Source organism: Erythranthe guttata, chromosome 14 (genome assembly GCF_056151865.1).
Source record: "Erythranthe guttata isolate IM_541 chromosome 14, IM_541, whole genome shotgun sequence".
NCBI classification, from domain to species: domain Eukaryota; kingdom Viridiplantae; phylum Streptophyta; class Magnoliopsida; order Lamiales; family Phrymaceae; genus Erythranthe; species Erythranthe guttata.
This window is the reverse complement of record NC_142546.1, coordinates 4,118,367-4,144,308: the sequence shown is the minus strand read 5'-3', so window position 1 is coordinate 4,144,308 and position 25,942 is coordinate 4,118,367. Positions and strand designations below refer to the sequence as shown.

Sequence of the window (25,942 nt, the reverse complement as noted above, 5' to 3'; positions counted from 1 at the left end):
TTTTTATTTTTTTATTATAAGTAGTATAATTAAAAATAATATTAAGTATAATTAAAAATAACTTGTTTAGGTAAATTTATTTTTTTATTCTTAAAAATTAATATAAGTAGTATAACTGTAATAATATTAAGTATAATTAAAAATAATTTGTTTAGCTAATTTGTTTTTTTTTGTATTAATTTTTTTTATCATAAGTAGTATAATTTAAAATAATATTAAGTATGACTAAAAATAAGTTGTTTAGTTAATTTTTTTATTATTAAAAATTTAATTATAAGTAGTATAATTATAATAATATTAGGTATCATAAAAAATACTTTGTTTCGTTAATTTCTTTTTTTTATTATTAAAACTTATAGGTAGTCTATTGTAAATTTATAATTATTTTTCAGCCCCAAAAGAAATTAAAATTTCAATTTTCACCCCCAAAATAGTGTTTTCCGTTACTTGCTAACGGACATGTAACGGCGGGGACCAAAAATGTTTAAAATTGAAACTTGGAGGTGAACTTGGTTCACTTTAGAACAAGGGGGACCAAAAGTGAAATCGGACCAAACATGAGGGACCAAAAGTGTAATTATCCCCATTATATATACAGTAACCAGTAACCACATTAACTAACTCTAAAAAAGTGAGACAACTATATTTCCGCTTGTCCAACCAAACACTTTTCGCACCTCTCTGTGTTAGTTTCTTGCAACATCCGTTAATCAATCATGGCTCCCATCTTCTGCACTCATTTTTTTTCTTTTTTTTCCTTCACTCTTTCTTCGATTAACGAACAATCTTCATCAATTCTTACCAGCAATGGTGATGAACTCGACTTATATTATATGTAGGAAGATACACAACGATCATTCCTACGGTATTTTCTACGGCCTAAATCCATTAGATTTCTCTTTCCCCCTTGTCCTGTTGGAGCTTTCGTTCCTCATCGTTATTTCTCGTGTCATTCGGTTTATCCTCAAACCCCTTCGACAACCTAAGGTCGTCTCGGAGATCATTGTAAGTTGAATAATCTTTTCTCCTTTTTTCTTGATTTTTTGTAACCCGCCCGCCACGTGTTCGACGGTATGCTTCTGAAGGGAATGAATCCTTTTTTTTTTTTTTTTGTTCTGTGATTGGTTTTTTAATAGGGTGGCATTATACTCGGGCCTTCTGTATTATGTCGTGACAAGAAATTCGTGACGTACATGTTTCCGGATAACGCAGAGTATGTGATAAAGAATATCGCAGTGATGGGATTCATGTATTTCCTCTTCATATCCGGGGTGAAAATGGACATATCTACGATAAGAAAAGCCGACAAAAAGAATTGGTACATTGCGATAGTCGGTATAGTTGTGCCGCTCTGTTGCGGCGTAGGTGTTGCGATTGCCGTGAGGAAATCTCTGGGCAAAGAGATGTCGAAAGCTTCCTCGATACTCGGGATAACTTCTTCACTAGCTATCACAGCGTTCCCCGTTCTTTATCGCATAGTGAAGGAGCTGAATCTACTCAGCTCCGAAATCGGGAAAATGGCACTATCTACAGCGATAATAAGTGACGTGATCGGAATGAACGGCGTCGTCATATTCGAGGCGTCCAAGCAAGGGGAGCACAGGGCAATAGCAGCTTTGTGGTACATGATTTCATTGGCAGTCGTGCTGGTGTTCATCATAGTCGGACTCAGGCACGCCATGATGTGGATTGTCCGAAATACCCCTAAAGGGAAGCCGGTGGATCAGATCTACGTGGTTGCAATACTGGGGGGCGTTTTGGTCGTTGGGTTTTTCTCGGATATGCTTGGGCTGGCAGTAGCCAACGGGCCTTTGTGGCTCGGTTTGGCTGTACCAGACGGTCCCCCATTGGGGGCTATTCTTGTCGAGAAAAGTGAGACGATTGTGATGGATATTCTCATGCCCTTTTCGTTTATGTATGTCGGCATGATTACCGATCTTTCTTCCATGAGCGGCCATTGGTCGCATTTGGAACCGCTTCTTTACATGGTGTTAGTTGGTTACGCCGTCAAAATGCTGTCGACGCTCTTCACTTCTCGTTTCTTGGGCATGACGATTCGAGATAGTCTCACCCTCAGCTTGATAATGAGTTTAAGGGGTGAGGTGGAACTTCTCTTGTTTATGCACTGGATGGATTTTAAGGTAAATGTTTTTTAAAGAGTTTATTGCATTTAGTACCCTCTTTGTGTTACATTGAATTGCTAAAGAACTCCCTATGTTATAAATATTAGCAAATAGCCCCCTTATTATACAAGTGAGTTTTTAGGGGTTAGTTTAGTTATAAAAAATTGAATCATAGAGGATTTTGCCAATAAAATAACATTGGATTTTTTGCTGAGGTTTTTCTTAGCTTTGTTATTTGTTCGATACATTACTATGGAGTTTACTGCATTTAGCACCCCCTTGTGTTCACTCTAATTGTTAAAAAAACTCATCGTATTACAAACATTAGCAAAATTTCAATTTTATTAGCAATTTACATGCACCATTTTACAGGGGTTTGTCTGCTGAAAAAATATGTATCGAGGGTTTTTAGCAATTTGGTATTGCACATGGGTACTAAATGCAATAAACTATATTATTGTTACGATCATGAACCGGTCTTGTGGATCTCTGCAGATGATAATGCAGCCCGAGTTCACAATTCTTGTGCTACTGTCACTGGCTGTGACCGCTGTGGCGTCACCCTTAATCAGCATAATCTACGACCCGACGAGGCCCTACATGGTGGACACGAGGCGTAACATCCAGCACACGCCTCCCAACACCGAGCTCCACATAGTGGCCGGCATTCACGGCGAAGAGAATCTCAGCGGGCTCATGAAACTTCTCGAGCTCTTTAATCCGACGTCGAGCAGCCCTCTCTCCGTGCACGCCCTGTGCCTGGTCGAGCTCCTCGGCCGCGCGAATCCTGTGTTCATCGACCACGACCAAGAAGACGAGAAACGAGACGAGGGATCGAAGTCGAGCTCCATACGCAACGCGCTGAAGATATTCGAGGATGCTAGAAACGGGTGCGTCAAGATACATTCGTACACGGCGATCTCGCCCAAGAGGAGCATGTACCAAGACGTGTGCGAGCTGGCGCTCACGAAGCAGGCGTGCCTGATTATTCTACCGCTCCACAAGAAAATAGCGGACAACCTGAGAGCGACGACGATGAACAGGCAGCGCTTTCAGTCCGTGAGTTCGAACGTGCTCTCGCACGCGCCTTGCTCGGTGGGGATTCTAGTGGACAAGACCCCTTGCCGAAACCTAATCGGCGGCGTGTTGAGAAGTTCGACGGACCACCACTTTGTCGTCCTTTTCTTGGGCGGTGCGGACGCGAGGGAGGCGCTCTCTTACGCGGACCGAATGGCGGGAAACACTCGGATTTCACTAACGGTGATTAGATTTCTCTCGCACGAGGACGAAGGGGATAATCACGTGGAGAAGAAGATGGACGATGCTCTCGTGACTTGGTTTTGGGTGAAGAATGAAGGGAACAGACGCGTCGTTTATCGAGAGGTGGTGTCGAAGAATGGGGAGGAAACGATTGATGCTATTCAGGCGATGAAGAATGAGCCGTACGATCTTTGGATCGTGGGGAGAAAGTACGGGATAAATCCGGTTCTTTTGAAAGGGCTGTCGAATTGGAGCGAGAACGCCGAGTTAGGAATTATAGGGGAGTATGTTGCCTCGTTGGATTTCGGGAGTAGGGCTTCGGTTTTGGTTGTGCAGCAGCAAATCTTGAGAGGGCAAGAGAAGGCTTCGCATAATCCGGTTAGAAGTTTTTCGTTTTGTACAAAGTAGGGTTACGTATGCATGTAAAAAGAAGTCTAATGCAGGTTTTTGTGCACATTTTAGAGCTACACACACACACATTAAATTACTTTATTGTATGTACAATTCTGCTCTTTTTGTTCAGAGAAACCGTAAAAATCGTTTCAAGAATCTCCCGTTAGTTCGATTCTAGATCAATATTTTTTTTTTTGCCAGAATACGACTTCTATTCCATTAATAAAAATCGAATACAGGGTGGCCTCGTTAAAGACCTTTGTCGGCCGATTCTAGACCTTCGGATACATTGGTAATGGAAGTAGGAAAAGAACAATACAACATGAACAAACTATTGACTTGTTTTTGTCAATGAAATGAATGGAGAAAACAGTAATAAATACAATAATTACTTGATAAATCGAAAAGAAAAAAAAAATCTAACAAGGAGGGAGATCGGGTGGAGGAGCCGCGACGGACTGCAATTCTCCGATTCCGTTCTCGACCAAGAATGCCATACCTAAGCCCCAAGTTAGATGGGAATCTATGTGACAATGCATCAACCAAACTCCTGCAAAAAAGAAAAAAAGAAAAAAAAAACGAAATGAATTCGACAAAAATATATCGATAAGGCCTATTAATAAATGCAATTTATTCGTAAATATATATGTTTCAGTTTCACTAACCTGGATTATCTGCCACAAATCGAATAACGGCCCATCCACCAACAGGTACATTGATGGTGTTCCTCAGGGGAGGATCGACGAGGTTGAATCTCGCAGTATCTCTTCTCGGGTTGAAATTGCCGAATCCCTGGCCCACAACAAAGAAATGGTATCCATGAAGATGCATCGGATGGTCCTCGGTCGAGACAATAGCAGTGTCCTGCAAAACAATCTGCACGTTCGAGCCGAACCTCAGCTTGTATAGTTTCGTCCCGAAACGGGGCTGCCACAGCCCGCGGCTCACGTTGCCCGTATAGTCGAATGCAACTGGCGGGACCCGCGGGAAGTCCGTCGTGTAGACCCCACCTATGTTTTGGTAGTAGGCTTGTAGTAGTGATGTCCTTCTTGGGAAAACAAATGACACGTTGTTCATGCTGGCTGCGAACCGCGTGTTGTTCGGGCCCTGGCATCTAGGCCCGGGTTGGCAGTTCACGAGGCCTAATCCGACGGTGAAGAATAAGTTCTCGTCGATTCGGGTGAAGACTTTACCTGAAGATAGGCTCCTTACTTGGCTTGTGTATGCGGTTGCCGTAGCGGTGTCGTTGAACCGAGGGAGTGTGGCCATTAAGGGTCTTTGTGAGAGAAAGTTGTTGTACTCGAGGATTGCGGTGGCGGTTGTGTTGTCGAACGGTGCGTTTTGAGCGGTGGCGTAGGCGCGTGCGGCTATGTAATAACGGCCCGCGGGTTGGTTGGCCGTGAGAAGGACGTTGGTGGTTTGTCCGGGCCCGAGCATGATAACCATGGTTTGGAACGGCTTGTTGTAAGCGGCGTCGTTCCCAACCACGGTTAGCATGTGGTTGGCGACTGTGAAGAAGAGTTCTTGATCGAGTGCGGCGTTGATGATCCGAAGAAGAACCGTCTCCCCCGTTCTTACGTTGAATTTTGTTGTTTCTAAGTCACCAAAAAAAGAGTTATATATCATTCTATTAATGTTCAAACAAAGGATGACTAATGTATGTATTTATTTATATATATGCTAAGGCCTCGTTTGGCTGGTAAGATAAGTCGTGATGAATTAAATAATTGGATTTTATTGGATGTTTGGTTGGTCTAATAATTTTGCGGGTTGTGCTGCAAATGCGAAAAAAATAAAGCTAATTGGAAGATTAGTTACTGGACCTCCCCCAATCCAATAATACAATTGGCCGGGATTTCGTAAGATTACTTATTAATGTTATCTTAGGAACCAAACGAGGCCTAAAACAGACTACCTTTCTTTGAGCATCTGTAGAGATCTCCAGGTTGGCCATTGATGGTGTATGCATCGGATACATTTGGAGCAGCGCCCGTAAATTTCGACTGTCGTAACACGCTAATGATATCTCTATCCCACCATTCCCCTGTTTGAAGGAAAAAGATTAATCAGTTTTAATGGAGAGTATAATATATATGGTGAAAAAATGGTTTTCTTTTTTTTTTCTTTTTTTTTTTATTTTTTTTTGGTTACCGAGGAGTATAGGTATCTCTCTTTCGGGCATCGGAAACGGGTACGGAACACCCAATTTAGGGTAGATGACGAGTGCTCCGTAAACTGTAGCTCTAAGCCATTTGCTATGAGCATGCCACCAAAGGGTGCCTTCTTGATTCTCAATCTTGAACCTGTATGTGTAACTCGCTCCCGGTTGAATCGGACACTGAGTCACGTACTCTGGTCCGTCGGCCCACGGTGTTCTCATCTGACGAATACCGTGCCTGTCGGATATTTCGAGCCGATGAAAAAATGACAAATAGTTTGATTTTTTTTTTTAAATTTGGATTGAAGGAAAAAGTTACCAGTGGAGAGTGACGTTGTAGCGTGCGGCGTTAACGACGTTGATAACGAAAGAGTCGCCGTCGCGCGCCTCCAAAGTGGGACCCGGAAACTGCCCGTTGACCGTGATTATGTTGCGGGTTTTGCACAGCCTCTTCACTGGTGCTGCCTCAACCTGATTGATTGATGGTAATAATTACATTTCAGACACATGCAAAAAAACATCAATGATCAAAATGGATAAGGTCACATGAATATATATCTATATATATATGTGTGTGTGTGTGATGATATGATTTTAGAGAGAGACATACAACAAATTGATGGTAATGAGTCTCAGCAGAAGCAAAAGAGAGAGAGAGAATCATTGCAACAAAAATGGCAAAACAGTGAATATTGCATTGTTGCATGGTGGTAATAACATTGAAAAGAGCCATTGTGTATGTGTGTACTATTTTGTGTTGGATGAGAAGTAAGTGATGGGGGAGTTGCATTTATATTGGATTGGATTTAAGGGTACAGAAAACACACAGACACGCACTAAGTTAGGAATCTTTACACTTTTTTGGGTGAACAAAGTGCACCAAAACCATAGAGGATTTGGTGCACCCACTGGTTGGTTCTGTTTTGTGAAATAGTTAAAGAGGAATTTTGCATTAAATATTGAATCTACTGCATAAAACTTTTTGATGTTAACTGATACTTCTTCTTTTTTTCTTTTTTTTTTCTTTTTTTTTTTAATAATTCATTAACTTTTGAAATTCAGTTAACAAATTATCCTAGGGCAAATTACGGCCATCCCCCGAGGGAAGTCTAAATTACGAAAAAATCTCTCATGTTTGGATAAATACAACCAACCCCTCAACCATGTATCAGTAGGTAAATTTGACACCGTAAGGATAAACGTGTAAGACAATACATAGTTGAATGAGTGGTTGTAATTACCAGAACATGAAGAGTTTTTTCGTAATTTAGCATACCTTAGCGGGTGGCAGTAATTTGCCCAATTATCCTAGACATAAGTACCCTCAAAACTATTAATCTTTGTTTTTTTTATGGTATTAAGTTATTAACTATTTACGTAACTATTAATCTTTGTTTTTTTATGGTACGTAAGTCAGAAAACAAATCTCACATATCACACCATCTCTCTTCCACAAATTTTTATCTCTCTCTCCCTCTCTCTCTAATCAAACCATCAAACCAGCAATACTAGTGAAAAACAAACGGAAAGATTTGAACACTGCAACCAATTCTTGGGCTCGAAGCAAACGATTATCAGCTATGGAGATTTCAAAACTGCAAACTGCTAACGATTCGTGTCATTCGATTCTTAGATATGGCAAGGTAAGGACAAAGCAAGCAAATAGAGAATTTAAAATTGTGAATGGTTCTTAACTATGGCAGGGCAGAGACAAAGCAATTTCAAACAAAGATTCAAAATTGCAAACTGTGAGTGATTCTTAGCTATGGCAGGGCAGTGACGAACCAATTGTAAACAGAGATTCAAAACTGCAAACTGCGAATGATTCCTAGCTATGGTAAAGAAGGGACGAAGCAGTTGCAAACAGAGATTCAAAACTGCAAACGGTTTTTAGCTATGACAAGACAAGGACGATAAAAAATTTTGTCCAGACCGGTTTGGTTTTTCTGAAATCAAGTGAAGATTTGGAAATGGAGAATGCCAATGCTGATTACATATCTTTTGGGGAGAAATTTGATTAAAGATTATACAAAGTTGCTATTTTTTTGGAGATTTTTATTTTCATATATTGTTAGGGGTATTTTTGACATAATAATTAAAATATATTTACGTAAAACTGAGTTATTAGTTGGATTTATACACATCATTGGCCAACCATTTTTATTATTTTAGGTTTAGGTGTTATATTTATTTTGCCAATAAATCCATCAATTTAATGTCTTATAAATAAAGGTAAATTTAGCGTTTATGATAAAATTACCCAGACCCTTTAAATCCTAATTGTAACTTCAATTTAACTTCAATTTCAACAATTTTGACCAAAAAAATTCAATTTTGACTTTTTCTTTTTTCAAACTGTTTTTTTGAAGAAAAAAAATATGTTTTCAACTAACCGGTGACAGTAATATTACAGCCGTTGACAGTAAAATTAATGTAAACACAATAATATTAATGTCAACCACATTAATATTTTTCATTTTTATTTTTTATTTTGTCTATTATTGTAATATTATTGTGGTTGACAGTAAAAATTATTATAAACACAATAATATTAATAATTTTCTTGTCAACCTCATCAATTTTATTTATTTATATATTGCCTTTTTTTATTTTATTTGATTTGTTGACTGATCAACGTAATAATATTATTGTCTTCTATTGTGATATGATTGTGGTTGACAGTAAAATTACTGTAAACACACTAATATTATTGTTATTGCAGTAATATTACTAATATTACTGTTAACCACATAAATATTATTTTTTTTAGCGGTTTACTATGTTTTCCTCTGTTGATCGATCAACATAATAATATTATTGCATTACAAAATAATATATTATGTAACATAGTGATTTTGTTGTGTTAATACTACAATGGTAGATAGTAGTATAACAATATGATTGTGTTAAACAGTAACATAATTAATATATTGTCAACCACAATAATATTACTGTTTTTACGGCGCCAAAAAATGTTCAGGAAAAAAAAAATCAACAGCGATCAACTGCAGCTGACCGACAGCGACGGTAAAAATTGGAGTCAATTTTGATTAAGGGTCAAAACTGAATAATTTGTGAATTTAGGGTCGAACTGAGGTTAAATTGAATAAAAGGGGTGAAATTGGAGCATATTAAAATATGAGGGCGCATTTTAGTCTTTTACACACCTCTGAATTTCATCTGGATTTTTTTATAAAAGAAATTTTGGTATAGTCATCTTATGAATAAGTAGCACATGATGAGTTTATTTATAATAGCTCCTTATTTATACAATCAGTCAACGAGCTCCAATTTATATGCAATGTAGTAATAGTAAAATAGAAATTACGAGGTTCGATAAACACGTGCAATACCATCTCTAACCGAGACCACTCGACCGATCTCATCCACTTGAAAACTCGACTAAAAGTTGCTAATTCGACTTTCTAATAGAGGGAGTGGTTAGTTCTTCAGCTCCGGGAGAGAGTTCTCACATGGAAGGGTCTGGTGATTCCAACTGCTCTATCATAACTAATAAACTGATTATAATTGCATAAACTAGGCAACCAACCAACTAAAACAAATTCTTTCTCAAGATTAATTAATGGAAGCTATAAACTTTTAGGTGAAAAATATGCAAAACACATTTCAGAATTGTTAATCAAAGAACATTTTTTTATTCTAATATACAACATATAAATAGAGAAAATCAATGGTACACCGGAAAAAAACTCTCTCAAAACACTCCAATTTCCCATGCATCTTCCGATGAATCGAAATAAACCTAAATGGAAAAGAAAAGGAAAAAAAAAACACGGAACTAACAAAATTGTGCATCATAACAGGAAAAAATAATTAAGTTCTCACTTGAAACCGACTCTTCAACTCACTTGACCTACAGTTGAAGTCTAAGCGCCTGCAAAGATTTAATTTTGAGTTCACAAATTTTGAGAAACTCGGATAGCAAACCGTCTTGCCCCGCGCTAATATTCCTCACAACATCAGCAGGAGCCCACGACTGTAGCGACTCGAGAATTCTATCACCAAGTTCGACGCCCTTCATCTGTTCGACACAAGTCTCCAAAGTCTTGAACACTTTGCCCGGCCCGTTTTTCTCAACCGCGGAAAATATGTATTCAAATTTTTCATCGCTGGGTTTTTTAAGCTGTTCCTTTAACCATTTCGAGACCACCTCAATTGTATCACAAAGAGACTGTATTGAATTTAGTAGCTCGTTTGACAGCTGGGAATTTGATTGGTCCACGGGCCCACCTTTCTTCTTCTTCTTCCCAGAAGGGTGTAATGAGCGGATGCAAGAGTGGATGACTAGGGCATGCCAAGCTAAGGGTTCTGTTACCAGCTGCACCAGCAATGGAAGATCGCCACCTGGAGAAGAAATGATGGGCCCCGCAGATTCGATCTTGTCGAGGACATACTTTCTCAGCAGAGTATTTACAAGATTCCATGTAGTAGAGGGAGAATCTTTTCCATTGGGAAAACTAATCTCGTGAGAAGATAGATTCCAAGCATTCAAAAACACGGCAAAGTTCATCCAGTCAATGATATCCGAATTTGGTACCTGCGCGCAAGTGTAAATTTACCTGATCATTAGTGAACTTCGTAGCATATAGTACAACTAGAAACAATTTGTCGACTTCGATCATAGTAAGTAATATATCAAATAAAGCCAGACCCAATACTCTTAACTAAGTGCCCAAGATGCTTAAACAATGTTAGCAATTGAGGAGGTGGTAAATAAATCTAGAGAAATTAGGGACTGGGGCAAATGAAATCGGAAAATAATGTAGTATTTGGTATTAGATTGTAATTGCTAACAGTTCTTGGTGTGTTTCAAACTATGAAATTTAGCCAGTACTTTGTCGCCCTCTAAACACGAGGGACCAAAAGTTTTACTGTTAGTGACTAAGTTTAGGGACAGAGAATGTAATTTCCGAGAGGGGCATACTTTGTCATGCTAATGCCAAGGCGTCAGTAAAAGTTCATGATTAATTGTGCATTGTTTCTTAATTATTTCTTTGAAGTTTCTACATTGTTCATTTCTTCCATCTCTCTCGCTTTTACAACTGTTTTTTTTCTTCTGTTTTATTACGAGATAAAGAAAAACAAAACAAAAGCTGTTAACGTAAAGAACCCAACTGTGATAGCATCCATTGCTCTTTCTCATGTATAGGGATGCAACATGCAAGACTAAGTTCTATAAAATAAAAAAGAACATACCTCAAAGGGCTTCTGGCCACTTGAAACCCCAAGGACAAGTTCTATCGCATCTTGGAAGGGAAATTCCAGGAACTTAGCATAGCGCTCAAGTAACATTTTTAGCTCCGATGAGAATTTCGGATCAACTACCGACCCATTGGCTTCAATACTTCCCTTCACCGAGGCTGAAGCAGAATACATTGACAAATAGATCATCCTTGGAAGAAGAGATCTTTTCTCAACGGTTTTCAGAACATTTGATTCTGTTTGCTTCATCTGATTATGCTGCGAGAGAGTGATGTATATCAAATTTCAGAGTTTGGAAACAGAACCATATTATTTAATCAACTCAAGATAATATCAATTGTGGAGTTTCTGTCAATGAAGAGGACTAGCAAAAGATGTCAGGCACACAAATCAATATCTTCTGCAAAACAAGAAAGCAGAAAAAAGCAGCAGCTGAATAAATTGTCGGATTACCTTGGCGACGGGCCAAATTCTTCTATCTTTTTTAATAAGAAAAGATTCAGATTTCAAAAACAAAATGAAAAAAGTTTCAGTCTGTTTTATTTGCTGGATCAGTATCACAGACGACCACTAGAAGAAGGTAAGATACAAGAAGATTTAAATCGTGTCTATGAACCCAAAAAAGAAATCCAGTAGAGCTCCACAAGCACTAAATCTTGGTAATATCTCAAGTACATATAATTTGAAGACAAGGCTACCATCGCATATGCTAATACTAGTAATAAGAATTATTTGTGGCCTAACAAAAGCATGAGTTGCTGATCCACACAAAGGTAAAGCAAATCTAATCCTTTACAACTTCAGAAAATTACAGAATTTATATGAAATTAAAGGCGGTCAGTTTTAGTGATATAAGTTACGCATGGACACAATAAAAGATAATCAACAAAGTTTCGTTGAAAATTCCATTATATCAGGAAAAAACATGTCATCAACAAAATAATAAGTTGAAAGGTAAATATCCATACCATGTTTTCTCTAGGACAATATGACACTCCTTCAAAGGGTCCTGGAAACATGGAACATTTATCAATAGATGTTATCACCATAGAGCAAGTACTAAGATAGCTTTTTGACAAGATTGGGTAACATGGACAAATAAACGCCATTGGAGAAATTGCATTAAGAAAGATTATTGGTGTAGAAATCCCTGGATAAAGCAACCGGCATCTGTTTTTTTTCATCTAAGTTTTTACAACTATGCAATTAGAAGGGAGAATACTAACCCAAGAGATAATTTTTATCATAAGTTGGCGTCCACCAAGGTCGTAATTTCAGGTCCTCATTAAAGGTCAATGATTTGCTTCTGATCTCATTTGATAGCTCCATGAAGTGAGTTCCACATCTCAAACTTTCCAGGATGCTCTGAGAAAGAATTTTGTTCAGAAATATTCTCATTTGGGTAAAAGTTAAAGATCAGTAAACAGGTTTTCTCGAAAGCTGTTTGTACTTTTCCGATAGAGTGAAGCCCACAATGCCAACTGAAGCGCATACAGAAAAGAGAGTTCTTTCTATTGCATTAGATTTTAGATTAGTATTAGTTAGTGGCATAGAAGTTTTTTTCACTAAATTGGAATGAATGAAGAATGCTAAATCGTACATATCAAATCTGGAAACAGCAGTTCTTCCCAGAATTTGGAGCTAAGATATAAGTTAGATAATCTTGTAGATAACAAGTGGTAAAGCACAGGGCCAGAACATATTTACCTCCTCTTCGGTAATATTATTTGAGTTCTGCTTTAGTTGTAAAATGGGTGATTCAATCTTTGCCATTATATACTGACCGGAACACTGCAATCTTTCCTTGAATTGCACAAATTCAATAACCTATAACATCAAAGACGAAGAAGAGGATTTGTAAGTTGTCACGCAGCACATTCTAATAAAGTTGCTTAAACTCCTATAAAAAAATAAAAAGTAACAAATCATTAAACTGCAAAGGACTATAATCAGCTTATGTCCTTGACAAGGAAAAATGTAAGACTACAAGTTTTATTATAACAAACAAAGTGCTACTTGGTGACACGAGACTTGTTTATTTATTTCATGAGAAAGAAGCATTGGCACAATATTACTCACATATTGAACCCCTAAATGTCAACTAGCATTTGCCAATCTCTAGACGAAGTTTCTTAATTGGAAGAGATCCTCCAGCACGAGGAGACGTTATCAGATGTTTCTGTGTTGCTGTTTTGTGTAGCAATTATCCTTTCTTGATTTTATAACAGAACATCAGCCTCTACGAAAACATGACATGGGGCTGGGAGATTTACAAAGAGCCTCTACAAAACATATTTTAAGCAATACATGTAATTTCAGGAGTTTGTTCCAAGAAACTAAATCACGTTAATAAAATGCCGCATGCACCACCCTTTGGTGCTCTAACATTCGATGCAGTAACTCCACTCAGTGCCAGTTATCCCCACCCGAGATGTTAAGCAAGTATAATAGGAGTTAGATTTCCAGAAAATGAATTGGGATCTTTTGAGTTTGCATCTAAAATATAGAGATAAAAGAAGATGCACATACCAATCTTAATTATTTAACAATCATTTTCATTCAAAAAAAGAAAGGAAACAGATAAATGGATACTAAGTTCCCAAGGTCCATAGCTTCTTTTCTAAAATAAAAATTACCCATTCTATACATGGGCCAGCTCAATACGGCTTGAGGATATTTTCAGATCCAAGAGAACGGTGACAAGTCACTCAAGAATATTAAAAGTTTAAATATAATAAAGCACTTTTAAAAGCATCCAACTTACTTTTGAGTAGTTCCTATGTCGATACGCAAGGAATGTAAGATCTGCTGATTCCCGAAAGTGATCATCCATAAATTTTAAATAATCCTTCAATAGATCATTTAAATCTGCCCACAGAGGAGATACTAACATTTGTGGTAAAATGTGGTGAGATACTGTCTCCAGCAAGATATTCTTCACATCCAAGGATTTATAACTACATAGAAGAAAGAAACTCAAAACCAGGGTGCAGTAAAACAGACAACTCAATACAGATTTCAAATCGGACCCTCTGGTCAACCATCCAAGCCACATAGTAGCAGAATTATTGATTTGACAGAGAGGGAGAGAGCGAGAGATAGAATTTGGTAAAGCTGAAGAATTGGTTACCGTTCATAAGCTAATGGAAGGGAATTCCAGTAAGTATAAAGATGGACCAACAAAATCTTATATTGCCACACATATCTGCAAAAAACAATGAAAATAAGAAACTGTGAGATTTAGATGTAGCAGCAATTTGTTTGTATACATATTCTCGGAATAAAGCTATGACATTTATCTCAGAAAAACATCAATGCAAGAGAGATACAACACATTTTATAGTATGGTGAGTTCTGCATGCTTTGCTAACATTCAATACAAGAAAAAGGTCCAAAATAAATACAACCATGACCGACACCATTGGCATTCAGACTAACCCAAACTGTTGCAACCCTTACAAGTACACTGTTTCAACAATTTTTCTTCCTAGTACTATGGACGTACAAGAATTCAGGGCATAAAAGAAAATCCGTAAGGTCTCTATGCAAACTTCAAGGAGATCTCCAGCATTATTCCAAGGGAATATAGCAATGTGACAACCAACGAGATATAAAGTCTACGTTCTTAAGGCATCAGGAGTCTATTGACTTAATATGCAAACAACCAATCATTCATGCAAACAGTCTAAAGGAATAGCATGAAGCACTGACAGCAAATAATCAGCGAAGTTAAATGCCAAACCTTCGGATAGTCAAACCAAATTCCAGAATCATAATCGACTCCAGCAAATAGCCAAGATCCCTTGTACGCCAGAAAAGCTGCCACAAAGTCAAAAAGATTATGGATTGAAACAACATAATTCTTCGTGAACTAAGGTGAGCACATACAATTAACTAAAAATAGAACCTTAATAGAGAAGTTAAAAAGTCAATTGTCAAAATAAAATTTAGACTTGAAGAGAGACAGTGGTTCCTCCACATTACATTTTATATCATGATTTATATAGGTAGGGGTATTCAAATAGGAGAATCGGCATGATAAAGTGATAGTGGGGGCAAAATTTTCCAAATGATTGGTGAGAGAAACAAATTAGGGGACATTATCGAGAATAACTTCAGCACGAAAAAACAAATCCAGGAAAATATAGCATTAGGTTTCAAAAATCCCAAAAACAAGATGAAATTCAACTTAGAGCATGATTTCTCAAATGAAACCCACCCAAGAGTAACATATACCTACATCCATATTCTATCTCGGATTTCAAAGCAAAACAAGAAACTGAAAGACTTTCAGAGCAGAACACCAGACATATAATCCACATAATAAAAGCTTGCACCGGAGTAACTCAAAATCCATTAGCAATACGATCAGTTAAACTGTGTAAATGGAGGACAAAATAGGAGACAAGAATACGCTCTAGCTATTTATGTTCCTGCTGAAACTTGCTATCAAAGGACCAGTATATAGGGATTTGTTTGAAGTGTTTCATGCTGTAATATGTCTGCAATATCACCATTAGCAAGGACAGAGAATCATATGATAGGAAGTCAGAATATTAGCTGCATATCTGCTGTGATAGGTCTTGTGAGACAAAATACAGCAAGTGCAATAAAAGGGGATCCAGGTTCAAACTGTCTGAGCAAAGCTCTAAACCAAATACATAGTATCACAATTGAGAAGATGCATTACATAAAAAGTTCACTGTTCTTTATCAAGTTTTGGATAAGAAAAACATAAACAAGTCTTCTGTACCAGTTGTGCCATACAAAGCAATTGGAGCACATAAATGAGATTATGAATACAAGTTTGTGAACATAAACCAGTACCTGCACCAAAACATTGCATGCCATTGACAAAAGCTCTTCACCATACATACTCTCTTGCGCATCCAACTCTTTTGACAGAGGAACATTCTTACAGAACATTTCAATCATTCTTACAGCTATGTCCTCAAGTTCTGTCAATAACATACAACAGAATTATAATTGGCCCCGAAATGCATAACAAGTCAATATAACTGAATTGCCACATTAGCACTTAGATCCATAAAAAGTAATTACAACATATGATGTAAACGAGTGTTACATAAAGTATAAGAAAAACAGCAACGACATCATGGATTTTGAAAAAACTTAGTGAAGCAAGAAAGACAAAAACGATCCATATTTTATATTCCATAATCATTAAGATTTATAAAAAAATGCTCCAATAAAATGGAGGTGAAAGGAGGCAATCTCTGCTAGAAGAAACAAATGCAATTGCGATGAAATGGTAAAAGGGCAACAAGATTTATATTAACAGAAGTGTGAACCAGATCAAGTCATAAAATGAAATGACTGAATGCATACCAGCCACTGGTAGAGCGAAAACATCACCAATTAAGTTCTGGACTTTGAATACAGTTATGGACTTCCCAAGTTCTTTAGTTGGCACATCCGTGCTACTAGCTTCATTTTCCTTCACTAGTTTCTTCAAAAACTCGCTCTTCTTATTAGTATCAAGAACTTCAAGAACCATTTCGACGTCTGAAGTGAAACAAGACAAGTGACCAAACCTGCACCCAGATAAACAAGCGTTCGATTGTATGATCATAAAGAAAAAATGCAGAAGTGTCAAGTAATGATCATGTGTGCAATCAAAATTCAATATACTGGTAGTCTGGTAATGAAAGACATCTACAGCTCTTTGCCATTTATGCTATACGTTTACAGATTTTGGTAGGTGCTGTAAAATGAACTCATTTTTCATGTCATGATTCATGAATAGACTGATTTGATAAAAATCACTACACCGACCCTTTTTCAAAAATTAAAGGCTGATAACCCAACCGTCAGCACGAGTAAAACACAGATCAACGCCATGTGTTCATGATCTTTACATCAAGATTGAGATGAAAACAAGAAGAAAAAAAAAAGGACGTGCTCCGAGAATATAAAATGAAAGACAAAGGAAAAGACAAAGGAACCAAATGCTAAAGGTAGACTTATCAGGGTATTATATACCTGATAAAATATTGAATGAGATCCTCAACCACTTTCTCAGCATCACCTTTCCCAAACAGAAGCTTTCGTCTGTCAATTTCAAGATGTGCCAAGTATGGACATCTTTCAGAATTACTATTGGTCTCCATTAATTTCTGTACAAATCTCACTGCACTTGACATACGTGAATCAAACTGCACAAAGAAGTTGAACCAGTCAAATGCTGTAGAATGTTTATTCGTAAAGTAAGTTGAAGGGAACTAAAGAAGTTACAAGTTCATCTGATATATGCAAATTCTTGGACTGAATAGATTTTAGTGTGTGGACGGGATCAGTCTCTTTGATCAAGATACTATCATCCTCCAGCAGACAGCCAAGGTATTGCAGTAAACTTTCCCAGTCGTCGGGACTACAATCCAGAGAAAGAAAAAGTAAAATTGTCAAATATGTATCGAGCAAATCAGTAAAAATGATAGAAACTATGAAATTAAGCATTGAGATAGCAGATAAACCTACAGCAGTTATCATATTATTTTACATTCTTCATATGAAGAGGCTTCAACAATAATAGTTGTGACTTTTCATACTGCACATGCAAAGATACCTAAAATCTTCTCAAAACCTATTACACTTAGATAACTAGAAAATGATGGATTTAACAAATCTGTTACTAAGATTCAATAGTCTACTAGAGTTAGGTTAAAATTTAAAATGATACAAAATTCCAGAATATCAAAAAGGTTCATATGTCCACAGCAACATCATCTTTACTAAACAACATAAAGATAAACCAATTATTTATTTTATCGATAAAATCCCAAGACTTGGTTGCTTTTATATTATTTTTTATAGAAGTTTGAAAGGCATACCATAATTCTAAAACTTTCTGAAATATGTCAGCTGCAGCAGCATAGTCTCCTGCCCTAGCAAGAAGCCTTCCCTGTCAACTTACAGTTACAGGAACAAACTTAAATAAGGACGAACAGAAACTACCATGGAGAACTAAATTGAATTACGCAAACAATAATATTCATGAAGAATATTTAAACCATCTAAAGAAATATTAAAGATGGCACCACTCCAAAGTTCATTGTTGTCGATAACATTCTAAAAACTTCCCCATACATATCTTGGAATAATTTACCATTTAAAATGGAATTTACACATCTGCGCAGAGAGTATCCTTGGTGGGTCTGTATAAATAGAGTTATGAAAAAGGGAAGGGCATACCTAAAAAGGGTAGTGAATCATTCATAAAAATTCTGAGGATGTGTCAAACTACAAATTGTGTTTTTAAAATTGGAAGAATTTGGGTGAGAGCCTGAAACTAAAATCTCTTTCTTCTAGATTGTAACAAAGTTGGACCAAACTACCAATATATGACAATTGACGCAATATACAGTTTGTGCTCGCATGCACCACTCCACCTATCAGACCAATGATCTTAAGTTCACATGAGAAACTACTCAATATACGGTTTGTGCTCTTAATTGCAAAATAGATTGAAGAGCAACCGTAGTGGACTTGTAAGGGGTGAAAACAAACCATATTGAAGGCTGTTATTGAGATACATTGCTAGAGAGTAATATTCTAAGGAGTACCTGTAGCCGTAGTTTGTCCACTTCAATCAACATAAGAGATCCTAAACTTCCAGAAAGAATCTCCAATGCATCACCATACTTGCCTTGTTGCTCCAATAGAGATATATAAACACTAAGCGCTGCATCAAATAATAGTGGCTTCAGAAGGTAAAACAATCCCCCAAAATCCAGAACTACATTCCTTCAAAGTACCTACTGAAAACAGTCGGAAGAGGAAGAAGAAGAAGAAGCACCTTCTGGCTCATGCAAACCGTGAGAAGTTATATGTTTCTTGAGCAAACCTTCTGCCAACTGGAAAAGCTTATCCCCCCCATTGCCACAACAAACCTTCAGCCAGATCAAACACCATAAAAAATGTAATTATCAGCAAAGTGTAAGTGTAAATAGTTATGAACAGATTATATCATTGGCAAGGATCAGCAAAGTCTAAATTTACATGATCATCATATTCAGGAAATTGGTATCAGTGCTAAATATAACTGCATACTTATGAGTCAATTTGTATGGGCTTGTCCCACCAACTTTGTGCATGCTACATACTCATGTACACATATGAAAGGCCAAAAATATTATTTCAATAGTCTTTAAATATTTGAATAACAGTTTTGAACAAATACAAACAGATACTTTCAAAAGTTAAAATGTGAGGAAATACTGAACAGTTAGAAAGCATGTCAGCGATTTTGTTCCAGTTGAATCAATACGCGATAATACTTGGACTCAAAATCCGCAGACTATTTCTGCTTCAAATCTATCATAAATATACAAATCTAGATTCAAATAAAATTGCTATGAAACAAAGTCCCTCATACGAGTAATAATTAGTAACCAGCAAAAATTTGCTCTCCATATCTATAAGCACAATAAGTTCATCATTTTGTATAATTTATATAATATAGCCTGAAAAGATGAACCAGTCCAATCAGGGGGGGGGGGGGGGTTTGTAAGTAAGAGAAACAAAGAGAAAAACAAAATCAGTTCACTTATGATCCCCTTTTCTAGAGCCAACACAAAAATAGCAATCACCAATTCACCATGGCACAAAAGAGGGATCTCTATATAGTAAATCTTGTGCGACTTCTTCTACCAATTGAAATTAGTCCAGAAATAAGTTTTTACCGCATAGTAAAAAGTGCTCCATAAATTTTAGCATAAGAACCCCTTGTTACATACATCAATTTAATGTTAGTTTCACATACTACTTCCAAAAAGAACAGTAGTGGTATAAATTAAAATTCTTAATAATGTGAAGTTATTTGCCAACATTTCTTTACCAGGTGATGCTCTTCGCATGTTCCGTATGCAACAAATAACTCTTTCGGCGTCTTTACCAATTTCCCTTTTATTCAGCTAGTCTTTATAGGTATGACGACACTAGTTTAGAATTATAAGAACTGGAATGCTACTTGCCCACCCACCCCCACCCCCCCAAGTGCCATTTCGGGCTGCAAATGCCCATAACTTGCGGCCAGAATGCCCACGAATTGCGGCCATGTTTTGCCGCACCCTCTCCCCTATTTTTCCTTTATATAATTGTATTTTATTATAAACATTGAAATTTTATAACTATACAAAAAATGCAACAAAATGTAAAATTAATTATATGATGTTCATGAAAAATTCAGAGATCAAATTACAGGAGAAAAAAAATTCAAAAGCTTCATAAAATTTAAAAAATTAGAAATCTTTATGTAGTTTTAAACTTCAGTAATTGGAGTGTATTTGTGTGAAAGTTCTTTAATTTTATTAGCACAAATTTTATTTATTGTACATTTTAAAAAATTCTACACTTAATATAAAAACATAAATTATATTAGAAAACAAAAGGAGTTGGCTTACACGCAAGTCATTCTAAAAACTCAAAATCATTCAATCGGACACAGCATTTATTGGTTTCAAACAGAAGAGCAGAAAACACACAGAACAGAAAACAGACACAACAAAAGAATTGAATGAGAGAAAAACACGACATTTTGACGTAACTTGTTAACCTTATTACCATTTCAAATCAGTCCCTGTAAGCAAACCTTAAGCGTGACACGTTTTCCTCTAGTACTATGGAGTCATAAATCATATATTCATAAAAAGAGGAGGAGATATAGGAGGGCAAGCAACTAAAAACCTGCAACTGGATGCTGCAAACTGCCCAGAGCAAGAACCTTTCTTCACCAGCAGACTTGTACATCTTAATAGCTATCTAAGATAAGGATAAGAAATAACAGAAAATAACACAACATAAGAGTAATAAACGAGAATAAGCGATTAATAATCGTTGAATGCACCGAAGTTTCCAAAGCGAATTCATTGCACCAACCTGTTGCTGCTTCACAAATGAGTACTCTCGCACGTAACAATTGAACAGGCCAATCATTAATTCCAAATTGTTGGGATATTTTGCACAAGAGTGTTCGTAACAACTCGTGGCCATCCCCACTGTCGATTTACAACCAATACATCAATGCACATTCATCCGAGCACGGAACACCCGTTAATTAACTGAAGAATCGAAGAAGAATGAAAAACTCACAGTGATCCAGTCGCTGGAAAACAATCTGTAAAGTGCTGAGGGTGAGATCGTCGACGAAGACATTGGGGTCACTAGTGCACAAAATATCCTTGGCATTTAAACAAACAGATAGCGCCTCCTCATTCCTACCCATCCTTTCCAATGTCAAAGCCTTCAGCGCCTGCACAAAATCAGCAACAAATGATTCCGAAAAACAGTAACGAACAACAGAGAAATCTTTCTCGCACAAAAGTATAATAAAAAAAAAAAGTGCGACAATGGAGGGGTACTCACGAGTGCGTAAGGAGAATTTGGGTATTTGGATAAGAGTGCGGTGCAGAGCTTGAGGGCGTTCTTGAACTGGCGAGAGTCGACGGCGTCCCAAATGGGTCGGACCCGCCGCTCCGGGATGCCACCGGCTAACCCGAATTTGGACGCCATTTCGTACAACAACAACAGTGATCTTCGAAACCGATACAAATCAAGATTCTCTTTTTTTCCTTTCCTCGACGGAAAATCGAAACGGGCCGGGCCACAGACGCGCGCAGCAGCAACTCTGAAACGGTGTTTGCGGGAGAGAATCTTTGACCTAGCTGATGAGGAAAGTTGCGTTAGCAGCAGCAGCAGTAGTACTCTCCGCGGGCGCACTGTGGTGGGCCTGTGATTTCATGTCATGTCAGGGGTATTTTCGGTATTTAAGTACGACTTTTGGGGTTTGGTTTTTCTCTTTTTTCTGTTGCCTTATTAGATTCTAATTTCTACTTCTAGAAAGGTAGTGACTAAAATCTGTTATTATTAGTAGCACCTGCACACTATAACTATTTACTTGCAACTAGGGGTGGTAAACGAGCCGAGCCGGCTCGCGAACTCGACGAGCCGGCTCGAAAAAAGCTCGAATTCGAGCTCGGGTTTTTCGAGCTCGAGCTTCGGACGAGCTCGAGCTCGAGCCTAAAATTAGTTGTTCGGCAGCTCGCGAGCTGCCTTCTCTTTTTTTTTTTTTTTTTTTTTTTTTTTTTTTTTAATATATATATATATATATATATATATATATTATTCTTATTCTTATTATTATTATTATTATTATTATTATTATTATTATTATTAACTAAATAGTAAATAGTCTATAATAATAAATATATCTAGTATTTAAATAGAAACAAATCTATATTACTTAAATAATTCATAATAATATAAAATATAATAATAATAATAATAATAATAATAATAATAATAATAATAATAATAATAATAATAATAATAATAATAATAGAAAAAATAAAAAATATATATAACTAGAGTTCATTATTTATTTTATAATTTTTTTTTATTTTCCTATGAATAATTTTTAATAAAAAAAATGATTTTAATAAAAAAAAAAATTAAATAAGCTCGAGCTCGAGCTCGAGCTCGCCAAAATTGGCTCGAGCTCGAGCTCGAGCCAAAAAAAATTGGCTCGATGAGCTCGAGCTCGAGCTCGAGCTGGGCAACATGGGCTCGAGCTCGAGCTCGAGCTGGCCAAAAGAGCCGAGCTCGGCTCGAGCTCGGCTCGTTCCCACCCCTACTTGCAACAATGTTTATTCGATATTGGAATGAAAAAACTTGTTATGAAATTTTATGATCGGATGATTCATCATAATTCGAAATAGGGGATCACTATTTCAAATCCCAACTTTTGCTTACTTGAATACCAAAAAATAAAAAATAAATAATTAATTGTAAATTACTTTAATGCCCTTAATGAAAATTAAAACCAAAAAAATATTACAAATACTATTTTTCTTTCTTAAATACCAAATAATTAAAAACCCTAAGAAAAACATTTCCCTCCTCACTCACAAACCCCTCACCTCCTCCACCTCCTTCTTCTCCCTCCCCAAAAACCCTCCTAAAAAACCTCAAAACAAAAGAAATCAAAACCTTACACAACTTGCAAAATGGCGTCAAATAACAATAGAATGGTAGTTTACAAGCAAGGAGAACCCATTAAGGTATGTATTCATGTATTTTTTGAGCTAAAACATCGATTTTGATATTTTTTTTTTTTAATTCGCCATCAATTTTCGACACATACAGGTCGAAAATATGCTTATTTTTCGACATGTATGTGTCGAAAAACATAACAATTGATATTTTATTCATTTTCGACACCTAAGTGTCGAATTTTGCTACAATTTTCGACACCTAAGTGCCGAAAATGACCCATATTTTCGACACTTAAGTGTCGAAAATATGGGTCATTTCGACACTTAGGTGTCGATTTTGTTCCTGTTGCAAATTTACTTGTCTTATATTTTCGACACTTTTGTGTAGATCGATTGCACCCATTCATTTACCACGTCAGAAAAATTCCCAACAAAAGAAGCTTTATTGGCATGGGTTTGTGAAGCTTTCCGAGAACTAATAGGTCAAAATGTTGCCACGCGATAGAGTTTCGAGATTATTACTATATCAGACAATGGTGATAGTTCTCCGAACAAAACTATGTAAAGTTACTGGTGCTAGTTTCAATGTTATTAAGTGTTGTGTTTTTTATAAATTGCAGTTTTTTTTTTTTTTTTTTGTGAAATTAACCCCAAATATATTGCAATATAACATAAAAAACATATTCTAAGTGTTTTTGGACAAAAAAAATAAAAAATTCAAATTATCGAAAAAAAAAATGAAACAGTTTAAATTCGACAGCTAGCTGTCGAATTGAAACTGTTCCAATATTTTTTTTTCGATAATTTGAAATTTTTATTTTTTTTGTGAAATTAACCCCAAATATATTGCAATATAACATAAAAAACATATTCTAAGTGTTTTTGGACAAAAAAAATAAAAATTTCAAATTATCGAAAAAAAAAATGAAACAGTTTAAATTCGACAGCTAGCTATCGAATTTAAACTGTTCCGTTTTTCTTTTTCGATAATTTGCAAATTTTTTTTTATTTTTGAAATTAACCCCTAATATATTGCAATATAACATAAAAAAACATATTCTAAGTGTTTTTGGACAAAAAAAATAAAAATTTCAAATTATCGAAAAAAAAATGGAACAGTTTAAATTCGACAGCTAGCTGTCGAATTGAAACTGTTCCATTTTTTTTTTCGATAATTTGAAATTTTTATTTTTTTTGTGAAATTAACCCCAAATATATTGCAATATAACATAAAAAACAAGTAAATCAAATAGAATCCATATAAAACTAAATTATCAAAAATAATTTCATTTAAAACAATCAAAATCCATATAAACTAAATTAAAAAACAAGTAAATCAAATAGAATCCATAAAACAACATCCATCTAAAAACACAATCCATCAACTAAATTGCCTAAAACACACAAGACTAATCCTGTGTTTTTTTCTTCCTACTAAACACGCGTTTCACAACTGCCTGTGGGGCATCGGACGAGGTCGATGGCGGTGGAAGTGGCTCTATCGAGTTAGCTGGAGGTGGTGGTGGGGCATCCGACGAGCTCGATGGAGGTGGAAGTGGGGCATCCGGCTCGATCAATCTGACAATATCATTTAGGGCCGCCCCACATGACCGTATGAGCGTCGGATGGCGCAAGTCCCCGCACCCCGCTAAGTGTACCCTTCACCAACTCCAAAATTTGTGAAAGTTGGACCTCCTTATCGGTACCACCCCCTGGACGAGCTTCACGTGGTCGAGGTCGATCCGCCTGGGGTCGAGGTGGATGGGCTCCATGCCTACTGAGTTGTAACATGCATCTGGGTCGGAACCAATTCATGTAGTCCGGCGAAGGGTCGGACCTAGAATATTCGACAGATAGCTGTCGAAATTTTGTAGAAAATTCGACAGATAGATGTCGAATATGCTAGCACATTTCGATAGTTGACTGTCGAAATCATTATGTCGAATTACCAAAAAATCAAAATAATCGACAACTACATGTCGAATTTTGTAGAATTTTCGACATCAATCTGTCGAAAATCCTGCAAAAATCGACATGTACAGGTCGATTATTTTGAACGAAGAACCGACCCACGAATCTCAAATCAATGCTCAAATCGACTGAAATTAGATGCACCCATTACTAATTAACGATCATTTCTACCTAAAACAATCAAATCCTAATTACCCATATCAAACAATCAAATCCTAAGTAAATATTAAAGAAAAAATAAATTCGAAAAAAAATATTACTTGTACAAAAAATGGACGAAGAAGCGGCGGCGGGTTGATAACAATGGACGAAGAAGCGGCGGCGGCGTACGGCGGCGGCGAGGGTTGGAGAGGAGAAGAAATGGTGGAGGTTTTTTTTTTACAACAATGGGTTTTTTTCTTTTTTTTTTTATTTGGTTTTAGAATAGGTAATTTTAAAAAAAAATCGATATAATTGATATTTTGTATAAAAGGGTATTTTTGTACTTTTCTTTTTATTTTGGTATTAAAGTAAGAAAAAACTGATAAATATGTACTCAATTTTGGTTTTAAACTTGGTAGTATTCAAGTAAGCAAAAGTTGGGATTTAAAATAGTTGCCCCCTTCGAAATATCCACTTTTGTCGTCTCTCGTAATGTAAAATTATTAATAATATTGATATCGTAAGTGCCATTTTCGCGGGAAATAAATAATTAGACTTTTCAAAAATTAAAATTGATTGAAAATTGGAATCTTATGTATTCAGATTGCATTCCGGAAAAATGGAAAATTGGAAATTGAAACTTTCAGTATTCGGGTTAAAAT

At 36.4% G+C, this 25,942-nt stretch overlaps 3 protein-coding genes across 4 annotated transcripts; 1 reads left to right on the top strand and 2 right to left on the bottom strand.

Annotated features, from left to right (window-relative positions):
- Positions 1-619: 619 nt before the first annotated feature.
- CHX25 (cation/H+ exchanger 25) lies at positions 620-3,932 on the top strand. The gene is made up of 3 exons (XM_088814002.1): positions 620-1,005; positions 1,137-2,141; positions 2,619-3,932. Exons 1-3 carry the CDS (start codon positions 808-810, stop codon positions 3,789-3,791), a joined length of 2,376 nt encoding a protein of 791 aa, XP_088670128.1. The 5' UTR covers positions 620-807; the 3' UTR covers positions 3,792-3,932.
- Positions 3,933-4,022: 90 nt separating this feature from the next.
- Positions 4,023-6,692, bottom strand: LAC3 (laccase 3). Its single transcript, XM_012983776.2, has 6 exons — positions 6,545-6,692; positions 6,254-6,405; positions 5,928-6,172; positions 5,692-5,820; positions 4,442-5,371; positions 4,023-4,326 (listed from the first exon to the last, which is right to left on the bottom strand). The coding sequence occupies exons 1-6, from the start codon at positions 6,665-6,667 to the stop codon at positions 4,196-4,198; spliced, it is 1,710 nt and encodes a 569-aa protein (XP_012839230.2). The 5' UTR covers positions 6,668-6,692; the 3' UTR covers positions 4,023-4,195.
- A 2,840-nt stretch (positions 6,693-9,532) lies between these two features.
- On the bottom strand, positions 9,533-22,043 carry LOC105960062 (Tetratricopeptide repeat (TPR)-like superfamily protein). Of its 2 annotated transcripts, none has more exons than XM_088814000.1 (19): positions 21,541-22,043; positions 21,268-21,427; positions 21,055-21,173; positions 20,863-20,937; positions 18,974-19,067; positions 18,741-18,859; positions 18,009-18,079; positions 17,413-17,548; positions 17,161-17,333; positions 16,507-16,712; positions 15,985-16,115; positions 14,900-14,976; positions 14,288-14,362; positions 13,922-14,114; positions 12,865-12,984; positions 12,384-12,522; positions 12,126-12,166; positions 11,152-11,415; positions 9,533-10,492 (listed from the first exon to the last, which is right to left on the bottom strand). In XM_088814000.1, the coding sequence occupies exons 1-19, from the start codon at positions 21,685-21,687 to the stop codon at positions 9,809-9,811; spliced, it is 3,024 nt and encodes a 1,007-aa protein (XP_088670126.1). In that variant the 5' UTR covers positions 21,688-22,043; the 3' UTR covers positions 9,533-9,808. The 2 variants fall into 2 exon arrangements, with proteins under 2 accessions (XP_088670126.1, XP_088670127.1); XM_088814001.1 differs by having other exon boundaries at positions 18,937-19,067; positions 21,541-21,949.
- Positions 22,044-25,942: the final 3,899 nt, after the last annotated feature.